A 23,377-nucleotide genomic window follows, 5' to 3' on the forward strand; every position below is an offset into this window, starting at 1 on the left:
AAATCACCTTTCTATTATTATTTGTTAATCACCTTTCTATATTATTTGTAAATCACCTTTCTATTATTATTTGTAAATCACCTTTCTATTATTATTTGTTAATCACCTTTCTATATTATTTGTAAATCACCTTTCTATTATTATTTGTTAATCACCTTTCTATTATTATTTGTTAATAAACCTTCTTATTATTATAAATCGTGACTCAGAATGATTTGTAAACGGCTCATCGTTTAAATCCTTAGAGAATTCCCATTACAAGCCGAATCTGGGTTTAACATGATTTGTGGAGCTCCCTCTGGTGTTGTGGTCATGGAATTCACGGACCTTTGGGAAGTATTTCGACATGTACATGGGTACCTTAGTGGTGTAGTGTATCTTGTAGACCAGGCCCATTGCAAGTTGCTGTACTCTGTCATCTACTCTAAGCCATCCTAGGACTACACCTCCTTATAGTAAATAAGAGAGAATGAAACACTCACTGTACTGGCAGTTGCGGCCTGTGTATTCTCCGGGACACACACACGTGTAGCTGGCCTCCAGATCCGTACACACGCCTCTGTTCTGACAAGGGTTGCTCTCACACTCATTCACATCTGGAATGAACACAAAAAAAGACGGTAATTAAAACCATACCATCCATAAACAACACTTATCTGTCCTTTACTGTAAAATAACTTCATCTTGATTTTATGCTTAAGACTATCTATTGACCATATTATATTATATATTGGCCCCCAAATATTTTAGCAACTATTTTCCTAATGTTAGGGAATCACACAGCCACAGAACCAGATCTAGTTTAGCAAACCTGCATCCTCCCAAGGTGGAGAACACAGATGGGACAGAGCTCATCCTCCAAGGTGTAGAACACAGATGGGACAGAGCTCATCCTCCAAGGTGGAGAACACAGATGGGACAGAGCTCATCCTCCAAGGTGTAGAACACAGATGGGACAGAGCTCATCCTCCAAGGTGGAGAACACAGATGGGACAGAGCTCATCCTCCAAGGTGTAGAACACAGATGGGACAGAGCTCATCCTCCAAGGTGTAGAACACAGATGGGACAGAGCTCATCCTCCAAGGTGGAGAACACAGATGGGACAGAGCTCATCCTCCAAGGTGTAGAACACAGATGGGACAGAGCTCATCCTCCAAGGTGTAGAACACAGATGGGACAGAGCTCATCCTCCAAGGTGGAGAACACAGATGGGACAGAGCTCATCCTCCAAGGTGGAGAACACAGATGGGACAGAGCTCATCCTCCAAGGTGTAGAACACAGATGGGACAGAGCTCATCCTCCAAGGTGGAGAACACAGATGGGACAGAGCTCATCCTCCAAGGTGGAGAACACAGATGGGACAGAGCTCATCCTCCAAGGTGGAGAACACAGATGGGACAGAGCTCATCCTCCAAGGTGGAGAACACAGATGGGACGGTGCTTATTTGCTCGACACAGGAGCACAGGAGTGGAATGAGTTGCCTTTGACCCTCAAACAGGGCTTGAACCTGTGTAGTTTCAAGGTGAACGTTAGGAAATGGCTCCTAAAAAATAACTCAGGAGGCTTCCTGTTTTAGTGTATGAGATATGTACATATTTTGTTAATAATGTTGTATTTTACTTTTTAACAAAAAAAATGTAAATATACTATAACTGTAGGCTGGTGATAATGTTTATGTAAATACTATATGCTGCTGAGACCAAGGACCACAATGAAAATAAGTCTGACTTTGTGCTATCCATGATCATTTTAAGATGCATGACTTGTTGTAACATGTACTGTATTTTTATAATTGTCAAATAAACTAAAATATTTTGTATTCTGTATGGTAAATGTATATACTTCTTCTTTTACCGTATTGCCACATACTGTGGTGGCATTAAGATGGGAACACCAGACAGAATTTGCTACTGTATAATACCAGCGGGTAGAAGGGTCTCTGGGATTGTCTGAGATGTGATTCCGCTCATTTACTTTGATGAACTACATCGAGCCGTCTTTGAGATTTACAAGATTCTATAAAGTGATTCCTGGGTGGGCTCTTAAAGTAAAAAGGACTAGTTCAGAGAGTTAGAATACATCTGTAGGCCATTTCATTGTGTGTGTACAGTATGTGTGTGTGTGTGTGTGCATGCGTGCGTGTGTGTGCATGTGTGTGTGTGTGTGGTGTCATAATTCATCATGCCCACATATGTGTTGTATTGGCAATGACATCACCAGGGTAATCCCCACTGTGTGACCTCATTAAGAGGGGCCAGATCCAGCCAGACTCCCCCCCCCGCCCTCGCCCCCCCCCCTCGCCACGCCTCAGGACAAGAGACCCCTGAGCTGCCCTACATCTGCCCCCCCTGGTTAGAGAGAGAGAGAGAGAGAGAGAGAGAGAGAGAGAGAGAGAGAGAGAGAGAGAGATATATATAGAGAGAGAGAGAGAATGTGTGTGTGTGTACCGATGTGTGTTTGTGTCTTTTTTTGTGCATACTGTCATAATTCACAATCAGTTCCCCCCCAGCTGGAGGGGGCGTGTCCATGTGTGATCCGTCACAGCTGGGGGGGGCGTGTCCATGTGTGAGCCATCACAGCTGGGGGGGCGTGTCCATGTGTGATCCGTCACAGCTGGGGGGGTGTGTTCCATGTGTGAGCCATCACAGCTGGGGGGGCGTGTCCATGTGTGATCCGTCACAGCTGGGGGGGCGTGTCCATGTGTGATCCGTCACAGCTGGGGGGGCGTGTCCATGTGTGAGCCGTCACAGCTGGGGGGGTGTGTCCATGTGTGAGCCATCACAGCTGGGGGGGGCGTGTCCATGTGTGAGCCGTCACAGCTGGAGGGGACGTGTCCATGTGTGAGCCGTCACAGCTGGGGGGGCGTGTCCATGTGTGATCCGTCACAGCTGGGGGGGTGTGTCCATGTGTGAGCCGTCACAGCTGGGGGGGCGTGTCCATGTGTGATCCGTCACAGCTGGGGGGGGCGTGTCCATGTGTGAGCCATCACAGCTGGGGGGGCGTGTCCATGTGTGAGCCGTCACAGCTGGGGGGGTGTGTTCCATGTGTGAGCCGTCACAGCTGGGGGGGTGTGTTCCATGTGTGAGCCGTCACAGCTGGGGGGGGTGTGTCCATGTGTGAGCCGTCACAGCTGGGGGGGCGTGTCCATGTGTGAGCTGTCACAGCTGGGGGGGAGTGTCCATGTGTGAGCCGTCACAGCTGGGGGGGCGTGTCCATGTGTGAGCCGTCACAGCTGGAGGGGGCGTGTCCATGTGTGAGCCGTCACAGCTAGGGGGGGGGGGGGGGGCGTGTCCATGTGTGAGCCATCACAGCTGGGGGGGCGTGTCCATGTGTGAGCCATCACAGCTAGGGGGGAGTGTCCATGTGTGAGCCATCACAGCTAGGGGGGCGTGTCCATGTGTGAGCCATCACAGCTAGGGGGGCGTGTCCATGTGTGAGCCGTCACAGCTGGGGGGGCGTGTCCATGTGTGAGCCGTCACAGCTGGAGGGGGCGTGTCCATGTGTGAGCCATCACAGCTAGGGGGGCGTGTCCATGTGTGAGCCATCACAGCTAGGGGGGCGTGTCCATGTGTGAGCCATCACAGCTGGAGGGGGCGTGTCCATGTGTGAGCCATCACAGCTGGGGGGGTGTGTCCATGTGTGAGCCATCACAGCTGGGGGGGTGTGTCCATGTGTGAGCCGTCACAATCCTTAGTTAATCCCTCTTGTTGGGTTGGATTCAGACTCACACAGTTTTTAAAGGAATTATTGAGATGAAACATAAGTTGGAAAAAAAACAGGATTTTGGAAACGTATGTTATGTTAGTCTTTTCATATGGAGCAGAAGCATGGACGCTGAATGAAGAGGCAAAGAGGATGATAGACTCTTTTGAAATGTCGACGCTGAGTGTAGCTGTGGCCATTATATGGTTTCATAATTTATGTTATTTAAGTTTGTAAGTCTAGTGTAATATTTGAGAATGTATTTATGTTGCATTTCTTATTTTCTCTATTATTTAATTTGCTACAATTTATAGTATATTAATTTTTGACGTCTGGTTATATATGGTGTCCCGTTGGGCTGCTCTCGCGTTTTACTTTTGGGACTGATTGCGACACCTGCGAGCAAGCGGCAGGTATGGTCGGAGTTGTACAGGTTCTACCAAGACTGTTGACAAGAACAGAAGAATGAAAACCCCTTTTTTGTAGCATGCAGCCAACGAGGTATTTAGTGTTTGTTTGTATTTTGCTTTGTTGACGTGTTGTTTTTCATACTGTGTATATTATTGTTTGTGTCGACCTAACGCGACTTATGTTTTCTCTTTTAAGTTTTCACGGTGGATTGGAGGACCACGCTTTCAATAAACCCGTAGAAAGAAACCACTTGTGTCTGCTGTGCTTGGAGGGAATTACACTGAGGAAGATGCTGAAGATAACATGGAAGGATAAGATCAAGAATGAGGAGGTACTGAGAAGAGCGGGTATGCAAGGAGGACAGCTGCTGGAGAGGTTGAAAAAGAGAAAGATGGAGTTGTGCGGGCATGTTCTGAGAGGATCCAGCGGGGAGATGTTCAAGAAGGTGGTGATGGGGAAGGTGGATGGAAAGAGAGGAAGTGGAAGACCAAGGAGAGGCTGGGTAGACGACGTCTGTGATTGGAGCGGAGTGAGAGGCGGAGTCACGGAGTTGGAGAGAAGAAGTGGGGACAGAATGGGTTGGAGAGTGATAGGCAACCTTCGGAACGAAGAAGCCACCTGATGATGATGACAGTAGCCTGTAGGGCCTTAACTGTGAGTGACTGGGGGTGAATATATGCACTGTTTACATACGTCAGTGGAAAAAGGGAGGGGGGAGGGGGAGCATGTTAAACACAAAAGAGAGATCAAAGAGAAGAGGAGGGGCTTGGATATGGGGATCGACCAATAAGAAACACCAGGTCGATAGTGTAGTCGAAAATATCAGTGTCGTCCGATAACGAAATTTGTATATCAGCTTTGCAGACATCATTGTCTTTCACAGGCTCTATAGGGCTCAATGCTAACGCAAAGATAGTGGTACCAGATCAAACTAGAGATCACAAAGGAAAGGAACGCGTAGAGATACCATGTCATTTCATGCTAGCCTACCCGGAAATGGGCTAAATAGTGGTCCAAAGCGTAGCAATATTTTGACAGGAAGAAATATCGCAGTATTTTATATCCAAAGCGTAGCAATATTTTGGCAGGGTTAATTTATGCCAACTCAAGTTCAAGTAGGCTACAAGTTCATTCATTATGTCTGAATACATGCCATGTGCTTCTTTAATTAATCATTCAAATGTTTTATGTTTTGGTGAGTTATTTATTTACATTCTATGTCTATGTAAACATTTCCATTCAGTTTGTTCAAAATCTAGTGCCTGCTGGGAATTCACTTTTAAAATGTACCGTTTAAAGGCCCACTTGCAGGTTAAACCCTACTCTTCATTTATGGGTAGTTTACATCATTGGTATCTAATTTCATTATAATTTTTTTTCCATTTGACGCCGGAAATTCCACTCAGAAAGGGTTAAAAATGTCCACGCACGAATAACATGTATGGAGCCAATCAAAAAGCGTATCAGACGCTATCAGGGCCGTGACGTCACTTCAGGTAACTTTTCCCTACTTCTCATCCACTACAATGGAGTTTGACGAGTGCAGAAAGCTATTTCCTTGATCCAAATGGACGCCTTACAAGACACAAATGGGTTTAATCGTCGGAGAGACTTTGATGGACCAGCTACAACTGCATTTTTGGTTGAAACAAGGTAGTTATAAGGTTTTTAATGTCGTAAAAAAAGAACTACATGTACCAATAGGCAGCCTGTTGTTCAGTACAGCAGCGCTATTGGTCTGGTTAGGCTGTCGCCTTATGCCTGATCCCCGTCCGGGTCATAGTACCAAGCTGGCTATATGGCTCTGGCTAACATTAACGTTACCCCGCTAACGTTAGCATTATGTCTACTGTTGTGAACCATTTTAAATCGGGGCATGTAAAAGAGTTTCGGAAACGAGGACAATGTGCAAGTCCTCTTCTCAGACCTGTGGGGCAAAGCACTGCACACATCATGCCGGCTAGCAAGCTACACGTCACGGCATGTTAATACGATAGTAGCCCCTTTCATGACTGATGCACTCGGTCACGAAAGGGGCTACCACGATAGCTAACTAACGTTAACGTTACAAGCTCAAACACCTTATAACTACTACTAACTGTCGTGTCCATAAGTTCCCTGGCAGAATACTTTGTTTGTGAGGACAAAGGTATACAAAGAGGAGAGAACCATTTTAAATCGGGGCATGTTAGGAGTTTCGAGAATGCTGGCTAGCTAGCTACTAACGTTATATACACAATATGTACAACGACACAATGATTTACATTATTACAATGGTTTACAATCAAATTTATTTTTGTAATTTACAATTACATATGGTAACGTGGTTGTGGCTTTTACAAATAGTGGTTAGCTTTAGAGATAAATGGCTATGATCACGGAGCAATAGTGTTAGGTGAAACAGATACTAGCTCCTCAGCTAGTAGTAGCAAGGCTCTCTGCTTCCTGCCACTACCTGCCTGTGATTATCAGGCGCCCTGCTGCCCTGTACCTGTTGTGACGTCATCATTAACACACACATTATGAACCATGGATTAAAATATCCACGTGCATGGTGGTTGTGTTTGGGCGGACAAAATGTTTGATAAAAACGCTAAAACTGGGTCAATTTCTATACTTTTCCCCCCCCTCTTCATGAAAGTCACCGTTGGCCTAGTCACATTGTTTATTGAACAAAAATACAACATGCAAGTGGGCCTTTAAATTATGTTATGTTTTACCCATGGTGTTAATTTAAAGGTAGCCTTGTGTTAGGGTTTGTGTTACTGTCAATTCTGACAATTTCGGCAATTGAATATGAAATATCAGCCTCCTGATTTACTAATGATCGGTATCGGTCCTGAGAAGAACATATTGGTGGAACCCTGCTTGGATAGTGCTGGTCAGGTGACTCATCCTCTAACCTCATGATCACACTCTCTTGCTAAGTAATAATAATAATAATAATAATAATAATAATAATAATAATAATAATAATAATAATAATAATAATAATAATAATAATAATAATAATAATAATAATACACTTTATTTGTATAGCACTTTTCATACAGAAGTTGCAGTTCAAAGTGCTTCACAACAGTAAAAGAATACAGGCATAAGCGAGCATAAAAAAAAGAAGAGGTAGCAAGTATTGACACTAACTGTGTTGGCAGTGGAGCCCAGTGTAGCCCGGTGAACAGTGACACAGGTATCCCAGGAAGGCATCTCCTCTGTGGGTCTCGTTCGTCTCACATGCTCCCCCGTTGTGGCATGGGTTCGGCTGGCAAGGCCCTGCGGGATCAGAGGAAAACATTCAACCATATGAATCCTGTGCAGCTGAATGTAAGGGTTTGTGAGTACTACTGTGAGCCTGTTCAAGCTGCTGTAGTCAGGCAAGCGCCTCCGTATACACGCAACAAGAACAGAGAGACTCAGGCTCAGCTTCTTCCCTCAGGTCATCAGAACAATTAACACGGATCTCTCCACACACAAGCACACATGAACACACAACACAAGCTGCACTCGCACGCACACAAACGCACCACAGGTCACTTTAAGCACACAAGAAAAGAACACTTTAAAGGAAGGAAAAGGACACTTTAAGAAAATACCTTGTTGTGATTGTTGTATAGTATAGTTAGTAACAGCAAGTATAGCATACTTAGGGACATAGAAGAAAAACTGGACATTGTATAAGAGTGTACATAGTGTGATAGAAATATTATCATGTCATTATATATCTGTGTTGAAATACATATTCTATCTCTGATAGCCTTGACTAGTTTAATATGATCAACTAGTAAACTAGCTACAGCCCAGACACTAGGCTACAGTCTGACAGTGTCTCTTTAACAACGACCAAGGTTAGGAGATATGGCATTTGGCCTTTACTCTTGTTCTAGTTGTGAAGACATAACATTGTTATTTCATTTTCTCACTACTAGGGCAATTATTTGTTTACCTTTCTGGCATATCTGGTATCTAATGTACGTCATTTCAGTTATGTATTTAATCTAAGTTCTGACCAGAGTTCTTTGTCACTTTGTGGCCAGAGGCTTTGTGTGCACAACATGTTTGTCTCTGATTATGAACTGATCTCTGTTCAAAGCAGATATTAAACTATGTTCTATATTTTAATACAATCTGACTATCTGAAATTCCTACAGCTTACTGTCATGGCTCTAGTGTTGTCAAAAATATCGAAGTATCGATACATAGCGATACTGAATATTTAAAACGGCTTCAATACTCATTTCCCGAAGTACCGATACTTTCTGCAGTATCGGTACCAGCTGGCTTGCTCCCGCAAGTTGTTGACAGACAGACGCGCTGCCAGAGCCTTGCCCTTCCGCCTCCTCCTCCTCCTCGCTCAGAGCAACAGACACAAGCTGCTGCAGCCTCCTCGTTGGAAACGGGGTAGTTGTGTCGAGTTCATGCGTGTACTGGTGTAGTGGGCTCGGCTTGACGTTACTCCGTTTCCATGAAGTAATAGGTGGCCAGCTAGCTAGCATTAAGCTAACGGAGGAACGACAGCTAACGTTAGCTAATAATAGCGTTGTTTACAAACTGAAGACAGGGCTGCGCTGCCCGGCTGTGAGGGGGAGGAGGAAGAGAGAGAGAGAGATTTCTCCGGAGCTATGCTCGGAGCATTTATTAACGCAATGTTGTTGAAAATGTAACGTTAATAAATGCTCCGAGCTCTCTCTCTCTCTCTCTCTCTCTCTCTCTCTCTCTCTCTCTCTCTCTCTCTCTCGTCATAACTAGAAAGGTGCGCTCAGTAGACCTAAAATCTCCAGCAGCCACTCTCTCTCTCTTTCTCTCTCTCTCTCTCTCTGATCTAAAGATAAACAAAGGGTTTTTAAAAGTGTATTTATCTTCTCGTATAGTACCAGAGAGAAGCTGAGGAGAATCAACCAGCAACAAAAGCAAAATTTGTTAAAAAAATATATATATTATAATAAAAAAAAAATTATTATAATCTTTTTTTTTTGGTATTGAAAGTATCGAAAGTATCGATACTTTTCAAGGTATCGTATCGAAGTCGCAATTCCAGTATCGTGACAACACTACATGGCTCATTTTAAATATTCCACAACAATAGGATCCAGTGCCTTTAAGTGATTTATTAACATCTCTATATTTACCATGTCTATTCTAGTTTTTTTTTTTATTATTATTACTATTGCTTTATTGCACAATCGTACCGGGCATGGCCAACCGCATTTCACTGTATGCCCTGGTATGTATGTATGTATGTATGTATGTATGTATGTATGTATGTATGTATGTATGTATGTATGTATGTATGTATGTATGTATGTATGTATGTATGTATGTATGTATGTATGTATGTATGTATGTATGTATGTATGTATGTATGTATGTATGTATGTATGTATGTATAATGTATGTATGTATGTATGTATGTATGTATGTATGTATGTATGTATGTATGTATGTATGTGATGAATAAACTCTTGAATCTTGAATCTACTAGACACCGTTTCACCCAATGGGTAAGATAAGGCGAAGTTAGTTATGTTGAGTTTAGAAAAGATAAGCTAAGATAAGATGATAGGATAAGATGAGATGAGAGCATTATGAGAAAGACCTATGGCCCTGACAGTACTAAACATCTAGAATACTGGGTTGATAAGGATGATTGTTTTCACTGAATGTGTTCAATTTCATGATTTTATGATTTTATGTGTGTCAGTGACAATCAAACCATAATCAAAGAGGCCTATTAAGATGTTAGATTCTAACGTGAAATATTACGTGATTTGGTGTTATATGCCTTATTTTCTGCTGTCTATTTTATGCTCATTTTATGCCACATTTTATGTCTTCACTTTATGCATTGCTCTTGATCTGTCAATTTTGTGCTGATTTTATGTCTTTGTCTTTCTTACTGCTGTGAAGCACTTTGAGCTGCAATTGTTGCATGAAAGGTGCTGTACAAATAAAGCGTATTATTATTATTATCATCATCAAATAAAATAAGATAATATACTTTATTGACTGTAGTGAGTGATTTAGGCAGATACTTCACTCAAATTGATGAGTGAAGGGCAGGACATGTACAATAGTAAAAAATAAATAAAAAGATTGCTCTATTCAAAAGCAGATACTTCAATCAGAACAATAATGTTATCTTGTCTTCTACATTAAATGGGAATTCCACTCTGGATCTCTTGTGTATTTATAGAAGATTTGCTTTACTACAGAGTAAAATGTGGTAAGACAACTAGGGTTGGGTACCGTTCACATTTGAACCGATACCGGTACCATTACAAGTTCCTAGAATTCGGTATCGGTACCCAGCGGTACCCTTTTCCGGTACTTAACTCTTTCTGTAATACCAATTTTTTTTAATTTCAGTTGTAAAAAAAATTATCCAAATTTCTCAATTTCAACATTGGGTCTCATTCCCGAACGGATTTACGACAAAAAATGTCCTCTTAGGCAGATTTCTGCCCATTTAAGACATATTAGGGCTGGTAGCGCGATTCCCCAAATTTTCCTGAGAGCTGAGGGGCACTCTTATGATTGATTGACTAATTGAACATTTTATTAACTTGACAGACTGTGTTCTTATAGTGATTCCTTCATGTCAACGCTACAGGCCTCCTTGGAATAAATTACTTAATCATAATTAAAATAAATATGACAATATTTGTACGATAAGAAATTACACATTTGATGTCGGAAAAATAAATAATATGGATTCATCTGATCACAGGGCAGCTGGATTAACCATATCTGAACCAGCTATTTTGGACAAATGTATAATTACTTTAATTACTCAGATATTAAAACACAATTATGCAATTATTGTGAAATGATTGAAAATAATAATTATTTAATGCCTTCTGTGGAATTTGTATTTCTTATTTGTTACATATCTGTTTTAATGGTATACAATGGGACAGATTTGTTTGATATAAACCTGCATTCCTTCGAATATATCATTAATCAATTAAACTTATATTGAAATACACTATATAGCCTATACACCAACACTGAAATGACAGTGGATAAATAAATAAATAAGAACTAAAGCTAATCGGTGGAAATAGACTGCATTAATATTCCATAACAAGTCTTGTGTGCGCCAGTATGGCCTACGTGTCTAATGGGTGAACAGTATAGGCTTAATATATTCTGGTTGCTTGTTTCATTGGGATTTAGTGGATGCTATATGTGTGTGCTCTGCCCTGCGTACAGTATAGGTACAGTCTGTATGTATGCGGACTGTGCCTGTACTGTATGTAGGGCGGAGCATGTGTGTGGTGTCTGCTGGGTCCTAATGAGGCAAGTCATTAATGGAATGATGAGCCTATACTGTGTTCATTCATTACGCCGTAGGCTATATATATATATATTAGTGCTGTCAGGCGATTAAAAAAAATTATCTAATTAATTACAGGATTTGTAATTAATTAATCTAATTAATCACATTTTAATCGCATAACCATTTTATGCCTGATATTCTATATTCTATAATCATATTTCAAATTGCATGTGTCCGGATGGCAGAATTCAGTACTGTATCTACAAAACCTTCTGTTTAATCATCTTCCATCTATTAATTTGCTTAGATTTTTCAGGTCTGGTCAATTTGAGCATGATGTTATTCACAGTCAAAGATAAACAATTTTTTATTGATATTTTCATTTCATTACAATTTACTCAAAATATAATTTTCATTCAATCAATCACCAATACAGTACGGCTCAATACACACATTTGTTAAGGGGATGCAGACCAGAGAAATACTTTTGTCTTGTTTACATCAGGGTCCCTCATTTTCAATTCATAATTAATTGTAAGTAAGGGTGCAACTTGCACTGTGCAATCCATTCTTTGTGGATCTAGCCCACAGTATTTCTGACACTGGGAATACATTCCCTGAGATCCATAGATGTCCCTAGAATCAGATACCAAGAACATGCAAATGGACCATATTAAAAAAAGTCTGTAAATGTGTATTCTACATTCTTATGGAATGAATGGGTTAAAGAATATATATTATAAAAAATATATATAAAAAAAAAATTGTAATTCATTTTGAGCTAATTTTCATAACGCGATAATTAGTTGTGTAATTAATTAATCTAATTAACGGGATAAACTGACAGCCCTAATATATATATATATATATTATGTAAACAAGACAAACGTCTTTCTCTGGTCTGCATCCCTTTAACAATTGTGTGTATTGAGCCGTACTGTATTGTACCCATTCTGCAATCTGTTAAATAAGGTTTTCATTCATTCATTCATATACAGTACTGTGCGCGCACGTGTGTGTGTGTGTGTGCGCGAGTGCTGCGGCAGGTGTACCACAAGCTGTACTATATATGATGCCAATACATTAATCTAATCTAATTTTGATGCGTCGCAAGACTCGCAAGGCACTTCCGCCTTTTCATTTTCACGCAGCTGCGTCACTAGTTGCCTTACAAGGAGCTCTGGAGGCATTGTTTTGTATGCAAATGACCTAGACGGGAACGCGCGTTCGAGTTTAAGACATGGTGTCATTCCCCAAACAGATGTCACAGGTGCGACCGTTTGAGCCACTTAAGACATATTACCAGCACGTTGGGGACTCAGAGTGAACTTGTCATTGATTCTGTCTCAGTCGGTTCCAAGATAAGTCTTCCAAGAGAACTCTTTGGAAAATTTTAGGGAATGAGACCCATTGTTATTTAGTTAGAACATTTTGTTATTTTATTTACACAAAATCTCAAAATAAATCTCATGATCATGTATTATGTTTTTAAATGTTTAAATATCAACATTATCTCGCCAGCCAAATACCCAAAAGATGGGACAGTAATATATATATTTGTGGAAAAGGCTCCCTCTTGTCTAGTAATATTACACTCTTATACTAAACATGTAAAGGTACCGAAATTTGGTACCGATTGATCTAGCGTGAACAGGGGTGCAGTGTACTCGGTAGTACCGATGTAATTCAGTCGGTACCATTAAAAGTACAGAGTTCGGTACCCAACCTGTGAAGTGCCACAGAACAAGTGACACTTTTGGACAATGACATCCTGAGTCGTTCCTATATGACCAGTATAAATCTTTAAACTGAACTCTGGAAAGATAGCTCTATGATGGCTCTACTTATAAAAAATGGAACTGAGCCTTTAATGTCTCCATAGAAGGGGCCTGTTCTTCACAGTTTTTCACAGACAACAGGCAAAAGGGAGTCAACCTGCGGAATGTGGGCCTCAGCAGAGGAGAGAGAGCAGTAAAATGTTAACCCTTTCAGACGGGAAGGGAATTAAAGGTTGAGGGTTGAAAGCCAGGAGTCCGGAAACTATTGAGGAAATCTTAAAAGAAAAAACTATATAACAATTAAATGTTTAATGTGTACAGTAAAAGTTTTCATAAATGGCATGCTTATAATTGACTGTCAGTAGAGAATTATACTAAAAGAATGATGTGTAAAACTGTTTGTCTGGAGGGAACCTTTAAGAAATCTTGATAAGATCCTATGGAGGGCGGCCTCGTGCATGGTACCATGTCACATGGTCACCACAGACAAAGCCGTTGTCTGTTTTGAAGGAATAAGGGACTTTCTGTTACTTAAAACCACTAGGTAACTAGCAGTAACGTTAGTACAAAGAAGGAGGAGTTAATACGAATTATGTATTGTATTTTGGTTTGCTAAACAAACATGACAACCCTGTGACATCACTGTGTTTAGACCAATCGGAAATATGGTACAATGTCGATAAAAAGAGACGGTTGCTCATTCAAGAGCCAGACTTTTTTGAGAGATTTTGAGGAGATGACTGAAACCTGATATATTGTAAGCTGAAACTTGTGTACTTATAAAAATGAAACTGAACCTTTAAATGTAATCTTCTACTGTTAAAAAATAAAAACAATCTTCTTTTGGAAACAACGTTTGCTTCTATTTTTCCTAAAAAGACGGGTGAATGAATGAATGAATGAAAACTTTATTAACAGATTGCAGAATGGGTACAGTACAGTACAGCTCAATACATACAATTGTTAAGGGGATGCAGACCAGAGAAAGACTTTCGTCTTGTTTACATCAGGGTCCCCCATTTTCAATTCATCGTAACATATATGACATACATGACATACAGATAGACAGTACTGCTCCATCTATACATTTATGACATACCAGATTTGCAATTACAGTACTGTTTGTGATACAAAAAGAGTCCAGAAAGAAAAGAGTATATACATTAGGCGTGGAAACTGTACATTGGATTGGGTAGGTGGGGGTGGGGGGGGACTGTACATTGGAGGTGGTTGGGTGGGTGGGGGGGGGGGGGGGGGTTGGTTAGGAGTGGGGGGGGGGGGGGTTCGTTAGGAGTGGGGGGGGGGGGGGGGGTTGGGTAGGGGGGGGGGGTTGGGTAGGAGGGGTGGGTGGGGGACACTGTACAACTGTACAAACAACACTGTACATTGGATTATTGACAAGACCATACTTGGTAATTTACTGTACATTGGAGGGGGTTGTGTTCGGACATTTACAGGGGCCAGTTTCGGGTTGCAGTCTCCCTTAGGTGTTTTTTGAGAGTGTTTTTGAAAGTGGGTAGTGATTCACATTCCTTTACAGCTTTGGGTAGGGCGTTCCACATTGATGTGGCATAATTGCGAAACGTGTTTAGTCCCTTGTTTGAGCCGAATCTGGGTTTAACATGATTTGTGGAGCTCCCTCTGGTGTTGTGATCGTGGTATTCACTGACCTTTGGGAAGTATTTTGTCATGTACATGGGTACCTTGGTCGTGTAGTGTATCTTGTAGACCAGGCCCATTGCAAGTTGCTGTACTCTGTCGTCTACTCTAAGCCATCCTAGGTTGTCAAAGTGGGCAGGGGTGAGGTGGGTTCTAGGAGTAAGGTCAAGCAGTAGTCTGACCAGTTTGTTTTGAGATGTTTGTAATTTTGTTTTTAGCGCCTTTGAGGTGCTTTGGTACCATGAGGTGCAAGCATAGTCGTAGTACCCTTGAATGAGTGCTCCTGCTAGAGTCTTCAGGGTATTCTTGTTTACCAGTGAGGAGATCCGGTACAAGAATCGAGTTCGTTGGTTGACTTTTTTTATTACATTGGATGCCATTTTGTCACAGGAAAGATTTGCCTCTAGGATGGAACCCAGGTAGGTAATATCTTCTTTCCTTGTGACAATATTGTCACCCACTGTAACTGAGAAGCCGTCGGTCTTGCTGAGTTTGTTATTTGAACCGAAGAGAATGGACTCTGTTTTGCCCATGTGTAATGATAGTTTGTTATCAGCGAGCCATATGCAGATTTTGCCTAGTTCTGAGCTGAGGGTTTTTTCAACCTGTAACTTGTTCTTGTCAGAGACCAGCAGGGCTGAGTCGTCCGCAAACAGGAACAAGTTGCAGTCACAAGCTGACGACATGTCATTTGCATAAATTAGGAACAGTAGCGGACCTAGTATGCTTCCTTGTGGAACACCACAGTTTACTGTGAGGGGGGGGGATAGGGTACCGTTTACCTCCACCATCTGCTCTCTCCCCTCCAGGTAGGATTGCATCCAGCTCACTGATAGACTATCAAAACCAATTGCTTTTAGCTTGTCAATCAGAATGGTGTGATTGACAGTGTCGAAGGCCTTTTGTAGGTCCAGCATGACCATGCCGCAGTATTTGCCCGCGTCCACCTCTTGTTTGATGTGGTCGTTTAAATAGAGAAGGCATGTGTCAGTGGAGTGGGATGTTCTGAAGCCAGATTGGAATTCGTAGATTAGATTTTTTTCCGCAAGGTATTTTTCGACCTGTTCGTATACAATTTTTTCCATGACTTTCGAGATGGAGGTAAGGATAGAAACAGGGCGGTAGTTGCCTGGGTCTAATTTACTGCCTTTTTTGTGCAGAGGGGTCACTCTCGCAATTTTGAAGTCCTTGGGGACGTGTCCCTGTTTTATGGAGAGGTTTATTATGTGTGTGATGACTGGGGTGATGGCGGCTGCTGAGTCTCTGAGGAATTTGGAGGGGATGTTGTCATGGCCAGTGGCCTTGTTGGGTTGGAGGGCGCTCAGTTTTTTGAGTACCTCATCTGTTGTTACCATTTCCAGTTTGAAGTCGTCTTTGTGGACCCCTAGGTTCTTGTAGTATGCTACTATGTGTTCTACCCCATAATGCCCTGAGTGGGAGGGTAGTTTGTTTACCAGTGTTGTGGCTATGTTTGTGAAGAAACTATTTAAGTAATTGGCTACATCCAGCTTTTCTGTGATGAGCGTGTTGTCCGTCTTTATGTTTATGTTTGAGAATCTGGTTTTAAGTTTTTTACTGCAGCCTAGTTGGTTATTGAGTAATTTCCAAAGTTCACGCGGTTTGTTTTTGTTTTCCTCGGGTAAGCATGGAGATGTATTTTTGCATTGTAACTTACCAGTAATGTGCCTGATTTATGATGTAAAAAAGAACCTCATGAGTGTGGTTTTCCCCAGACGGAGTAGGAGGAGAAATAGGATTATTGCATTAAGGAGAAAGGTGGGTTCGGCAAGCCTGGTTTTATCAAGTAATGCCATACAGTAAACTCTACGGCGAACCGAGTAGATTAAAGTAGAATAAAGTAAATATACCCCGCAACTCCAATCAATCAACTGTATTACTGGAGGGGACGGGGGTGCCTGTGTGTGAGCTGAGGTCTGCTGAGTTTAAGCCCTGAACTTTATAGACAAATTGAGTCCTAGACGTCCCATACTTCGCAGGACGCTGCTTGAAGCTGGGATTCGGACCAATGAGTTATGGGATAATCAATCTGACCTCGGTTTACGACCGGTGCTAAAGACAACGAACGTCAGTGTGCAAGGACTGCAGCAGAGACGTGCACCAACTCTGGACAGATAATCCAACCCGGAGACTGTGGTTATCCACATGGGAAAAGATGATGTGGGTCACTGTGAATCTGAGAAGTTAAAATGGGATCGCTCTCTGACCTGATCTCCTTTCTACTGGACGCCAGGCTTAAAGGAGTACTTTGACATTTTGAATTTCAGTCGATTGTTTTGGAATGTTTAAATGGTAAATGGCTTTTATCCAAAGCGCTTTAACTTATGCCTCACATTCACCCCATTCACTCACACATCCACACACCGACAGCGGAGGTTAGGAATGGGTACCTTTCACATTTGAACCGATACGGTACCGGTACCGGTACCTGTGAATCGATACCGGTACCCACCGGTACCTTTTTTCGGTACTTTAGTCTAAAAAAAATTATTTACCTACCTCAGTCGCGAAAAAAAATATCCTAACTTCAAATAACGACAATTTCGACCGTTTTCGGCTTGCCATTGCTCCAACTGCTTTATTGTTGAATCAAGTCAAATCCTAGGTAAGCATATATTGTGCGTGTGAACGTTGACATGAAAAGAAAAAAGGTTAAAAAAAAAGTAAAAAATAAAAAATAAAAAACGTATATAAAAAAAAATAAAAAAAAGTATCTCACTTGAATCGATACTCGGTAGTACCGACGTGTTTCGGTTCGGTACCTCAAAAGAACCGAATTCGGTACCCATCCCTAGCGGAGGTGACCATGCAAGGTGCCAACCTGCTCATCGGGAGCAGTTAGGGGTTAAGTGTCTTGCTCACGGACACTTTACACGCTGACTGAAAAGAGCCAGAATCAACCGGAACCATCTGATTACCAGACGACCACTCTACCTCCTGAGCCACCATATCCCCAAGTTATGTCATTCATTTTCCCAGAAATGCCACGTTATGCTTTATTAGCTTTATTCCTCATTGAAACCAAGGGGCACAGCTAGATGCAAGCGTTATGATAGTATCGCCCCTTGGTTTCAATGAGGAATAAAGCTAATAAAGCTAACCTGCCATTTCTGGGAGACTAAAGGACATGCGTTTCCTCCAGTGTCGCATGAAGAAAAATAATCAATGAAATTAGAAAGTGCTGATTTAAAAGATCCCCTCCACACGTGTTTTTAACACTTTAAAATGTGGTATATTGAATAACAATTAGTTTTTCAACCACAAATATTCAATAAACTACTGAAAATGGCTTAGCGGCATCCGTACACATTTGCCCTCATTGAGAACACAAGGATCAATGAAAATGTAAGTGAGTGTAAGCCAATGAATTTCTCGTCGAGTGTAACGATCATTTACAGATACAGTATGTATAAGTCAATGCGATGTGTTGAAAACGGGGCATTTTTCTAGCAAACCTAATTGCTGAGTAATACTAAACATTAAGGCAACCAAGGACACACCATAGTCAAACAATGGGAGAATGGACATTTGGACTAGGGAGCGTTAACCCTTTCACTACCACACTACCAAAGGGTTAACCCTTTCACTGCAACAATATAGAAGGTTAATAACCCTTTCACCACCACACTACAGAAGGTTCTATGTCGTTAATGGCTTGCTCAGCACCTGTCTGCACTGTACTTCACTTCGTGCACGAGCACTGAATAAAAAATTCCACCATGTACCTTTACATCCCAACATCCGTCTGACCACACCCCCTTCCGCTTACCTTCATAAGCAGGTGTGTGGTTACCTATTCGCCTCCTTCTTCACTTTCACCACAAGGAAGTGCCTTCGGTAGATCCCCACTTGACGAGGTTGTTAGCTGAAGAAAGTTGAGACATGTTTACATTGTGCTTATTTTTTTCTTCTCTCATAAATATTCGATAGAAAAATCTAAGTCATAATGTCTACTTCGGAGAGTCGCAGAGCCACTCTCCACCAGCGGTTCTCCATTTCCGCCTCCGTCGTGCGTTCTGGTGCGGGGCTGTTGCCTCTCTCGTGGTTGACAGCCACGCCGGTAGGCGTCCGATGGGTAGTTTGCCTCTCCAAGGAGCTGGTGCACCGGTGCCGTCGCCTCTGCGATGGCCTGGTCATGGCTCTGGTTCCTCTGCTTCCGGGGAATCGTCCGCTGTTGAGCGGCCGGTTCCTTTGGTTCCAGAGGATTTGAGACGCAAACTTTTTGCGTCTGCTCGCTCCCGTCGCAAGATGGTGGCTTGCAGACGCGAACGGCCTGGGTTTGGTGAATTGCTGGAGCCCAGTGAGGATGCGTCGGTCTCTACCTGCCCGATGGAAACAGAGGATTACATGGTAGAGGCAGACGGGTTCTTATTTGAAGGCCCGGTGGAGACATGTATCCTGCCCGTCCAGGTAACACTGGAGGGGGGTGAAATGTCTCCTTGGGGGCGCCTTGTTTGAAGACGTCGGGGAAGACCCTCTGACTCGTCGGCAGGATGCCCTACTATCAGCCACATCGGAATGTGGCTCCTTGACCAGTCGTAGCCTGCTGCATGTGAGGGATGCAGGCTCGGTGGAGGAAAGTCTGCAGGGGGACCTGCAGGCTTTGTTTCCCGAGCTTATGGCGGTGGCGGCCGTTGCAAATTCTGCCGCAGCCACTGCCTGTTCCTGTCCCTGATGATCTAATAGGTCATCTCTGGCAGCGTCGCCCGGTGAGAGGGGTGGACGTTGTCTACCCATTTTTCCCCTTAATGGGGGCCTATGTTCGTCGGGGCCAGGTGGTGTCCCACATCATTGGCCTCACTCCCGCCTACGTACAAGTTACGCGGGTGGCGGGTTTGGTCGAAGGTATGAGAGAGGGCGTGCCACGGCTTGATAGGCCGATGGCCGCTCTCCTCTGTCCGGAGGTGGTGTGGGAGCCGTTACGCAAGCCGGTTCCTCAAGGGAAATCGGCGAGGCGGTTGGCTTATTGGAGCGACCAGTCATTCATCTCTGGAACACAATCTCTGGCTGCCGCGTCTAACGTTGCGCAGCTGGCAAGATTCATATCCGGGATATTGACGGGCGGCATGGAGCTGAGTGATGTCCAACATGACCAGCTCACCCAGGCGGCAGGAGCTGTCCTGCATCTGACTCAGCTGCAGGCCATAGCCGCTGGGAAAGTGCGAGCCCTGGCGACTCTAACCCAGCGCCACCTTTGGCTGGAGCAGGCCCGTATGCCGGAGAAGAAGAGAGGTCCTCTTCTAACGGCCACCCTCTCCGATGCTGGACTGTTCGGGAAGGCCCTGCAGTTGATGACCTCGACGTGCAGAGAAATGCAGGAGGAGCGCTCCGTGCTTCAACCTCATTTTCCCCCTCCCGACATCGCTGGTGGAGTCAGACGGCTGCCACGTCGTCGAGCTTCCTCCGCCGTGACTGCTGCTGCTACCACCGCCACTGCTGGCCCTTCGAAGAAGGCCAGGAGGAGAGAGGACGCCGCCGCTGCAGCCGGCCCATCTGCGCCTGGAGGAGACGGTAGGGATCGCCGTGACCAGCCGCCGATTGTCTATCGTCCCTCCGGGGCTTCCCGGGGTGGCAAATCCCGAGCGGCTCGAGGCGGCAGGCGCCGCTAGGCCCAGTGACTTTTTCTCCCTGTGGTCCCCTCTGTTAATCCCCTCCCCGGCCTCTCATATAATTTTGTTCGACAATAAAAAGTCCCCTCTAAAGGGGGACTGCATTTTTTGTTAACAAACTGTGTGTTTCTTCACCAAAACATATGATGAGGTTGCGAAGTGTGAATCTTCACTAGTATACATTGATAGAAGGGTTGCGTTCGTGTTATGAGCTTAAGCAAGGTCTGCAGCCTACACTCGGTTATAGAAAGGTTTCTACCTCGGCCTGACACTCCACATGCAGGTAGAGGCTAGTTGTATGGTCTGTTGCTTACACAAGTAATGTTGAGCTACAACACTGTTGTGTTAGTTGCAGTAATGCTCGTATACACGCGTTCCACGGCCCAGCCGTTCGCTCTCTCTATCAGTGTTTTTCTATGTACAACATAGGATGCGGGTGTAGGATTCACACACACACGTGACTTGGTTTTGTTGTAAACCCTGTTCACAGTTATCTGTGGGTAGCGTGCATTGTATTAGCTTGCGCTATTTCATTAGCATTCTACCAAGGGTATCATATGCTACAGTTGTTATTGTGTGCAGGGGGAAGGGTTTGTGAGGGGGTGCTGAATAAACCCCTCCTTCCCTCTTCTGATTGGTCAGGGGGGTTTACTCATCTCCTGTTCAGTCGGGGCCAAGCCGTTAGGCGACTTGGCACGGGGGGGGGGGGGAAGGGTTGCCCTGACTCTGCTCCTATTAAAAACAGGCGTTGAGTGTTGGGTTTCCCCCCGTCATGGCATACGTCACTACGCACGTTGCTATTGACGATGGCTTCCGTGAGTCTGATCTTTACGTACGATCTGTTGTGTCAAAGTGTCGGGATAGAGCGTAGGACTTACGGGTCCACTACGCTCGATTTTATGTGTAACTTGAGTCAGTTGGTCACATGACTCGTAGTTACCATGGCTTTTTCATTCTACGACTCACGTGGGAAGGCTCTCTGGGGAATTTCAGTCTGAAATCCTCTGTGATAGGGGTGACTGGATGTAAAAATGTAAACAGTTTTTACCCTCGGCTGTGTAAAATGGGATTCATGTCTGTTGGTGCTTCCTTCTTTTTAATAAAGAGAGTTGGAGTATAGGAAGCACCACACCCCTCTTGTCGTTTCCCCTGGGCGCCTTGGGGATTCACTGAAAGGTCTAAATAGCCTGTTCATTGATGTGGTTGTGTCCCGACGCACGCATAGTGCTAGCTCGGGGTGTTCTGTTAAGGATCATGCGGGTAGCTAATACGCCTTGGTTGCTTGTGGTTAAAACAGCGTTTTTATAAAGCAACTGGGATGGAGGTCTCACGCCCTTGGGGTGGGCCACCGAGCGCGGTTCACACCGGCCCGTCTGGGTGGCGCCCTCTTTTCATGTTTTAGATCAACACGCATATCTGCCCCTTCTCCTGGAGTAGGCATGTCGGCGTGGTTAGGGCACGGGACTGGTTCTGGTCGCGCTGGTCCAGGTCAGTTAACCCGTTTGTCCGCCGGGGATGCAGATCTGCTGTTCTGGTACCCTGAGGGACTTGGGCTTTTTTCCAGGGGGGAAAAAGGCCGGGTCGGCCCGGGGCGTCACAAGGTTAGGCGTTATAGAGACCCTTGTTGGGTACTTTGTACGTGGCACTATCATAAGGGGCTGGTTCTCTTTTCCGCACCTTTCTCACGCATGGCGGAGAGGGGGCTGTTGGGGTGGTCCTCTGGACCTCCTCTGGTAACCCTGTGTGCTTCCCGGCCCGCCGGGCCCGGTCCGAAGTAAAGTTTTGTTGATACCGTAGACCTGGGATAACCCTTTTTTCTTGAGGGGTTATAGGAACAACCACCGCATCTGGTAACGACAGGGTGGTTGGTTCCCTGGTGTGTTGGAGCAGAGTCAACTCCCGGGTTACCCGGTTGAGTGTGCCCCTGCACGTTCATGACGTCTGCCAATCATGTCAGCCTTCTCTGCCTCGACCCCTCTGGGTGGTTTTTTTTTAATGGAGGCTTCGTCATGGTGATCAACAACGCCAGCGTCCGCCCCTTCCGCCGGGAGGGCTGTTTCCAGGTGACTCCTTTGGCACCTGTCTCGTCCGCAGTGCTCCAGGCTCAGGTTACAGCCTGTTGCCTGGTTTCCCCGGTACGCTGCCTGCTTCCGTTGGTTAACCTTTTGAGTGCTTACGGCCATGCTGACTGCCTGTTCTGCAGGGTCAGTATGCCAGGCGGTGTGCTATTGGGGGGAAAGGGCCCGCTCTTGGAGGGGCCTTATCCGAATACGCTGGCGATGTGGGGGGCGGTGTCACTAAGTGACCACTTGGTGGGGTCTTGATGCCTGGCGTCATTGACCTCTCCGGGCCCCCTTTTTCCAGGGGATCCAGTCCCTTCAGTGGGTCTGGGTCTTCCTTCGCGCTCCGCTGCTACGGCCTTGCCACGGGGTTGGGTTTGCTCTTGACCCCGTGATTTTGGGGGCTGTAACGAGGTTGTTCCCTCGTTCGTTCCCGGGTGGCATGCGGGTTGTGCGTGTGTGTAGTCGTGGGGTCAAGCCACGGTCTGCTCACCCTGTGCGTTGGGTTGCTTGAGTGCCTCTTCGCACGGTTGGATCCGTCGCCCTCCCGTGAACCTCCAATAGGGGGGGTATCCTCCATTAGGGAGGGTCGGGGGGGCTCGGTCCTCCCCGGTCTGATGGTTGTGGGGGGCCTCAGCGGGGTACATTGGTCGGGCTATGGCTCCCGCTCAGCCCCTGTTGCAGACAGGTGCTGAGCAAGCCATTAACGACATAGAACGAAGGGTTATGTATATAACCCAGTTCTATGAGTTAAATGGTGCGCTCAGCACCTGGACGCCGCTGCGGCCCTTGATCTCGCCTTGTGGTGAAAGTTTGGGAAGGAGGCGAGTAGGTGACCACACACCTGCTTATGAAGATAAG

At 44.6% G+C, this 23,377-nt stretch overlaps 1 protein-coding gene across 2 annotated transcripts in view; it reads right to left on the minus strand.

Moving 5' to 3' along the window:
* The window catches only part of edil3b (EGF-like repeats and discoidin I-like domains 3b), a 56,939-nt gene that overhangs the window by 16,065 nt on the left and 17,497 nt on the right, over nt 1-23,377 (minus strand). For both annotated transcript variants that reach the window (XM_084325515.1, XM_084325514.1), the window contains 2 exons: nt 7,261-7,389; nt 483-596 (listed from right to left, as the gene is read on the minus strand). In XM_084325515.1, coding sequence (XP_084181641.1) covers nt 483-596; nt 7,261-7,389 — 243 coding nt within the window. The remainder of the gene's footprint in view (nt 1-482; nt 597-7,260; nt 7,390-23,377) is intronic.

The sequence above is a fragment of the Notolepis coatsorum genome (genome assembly GCF_963971535.1).
Source record: "Notolepis coatsorum genome assembly, chromosome: 11".
Lineage (NCBI taxonomy): Eukaryota > Metazoa > Chordata > Actinopteri > Aulopiformes > Paralepididae > Notolepis > Notolepis coatsorum.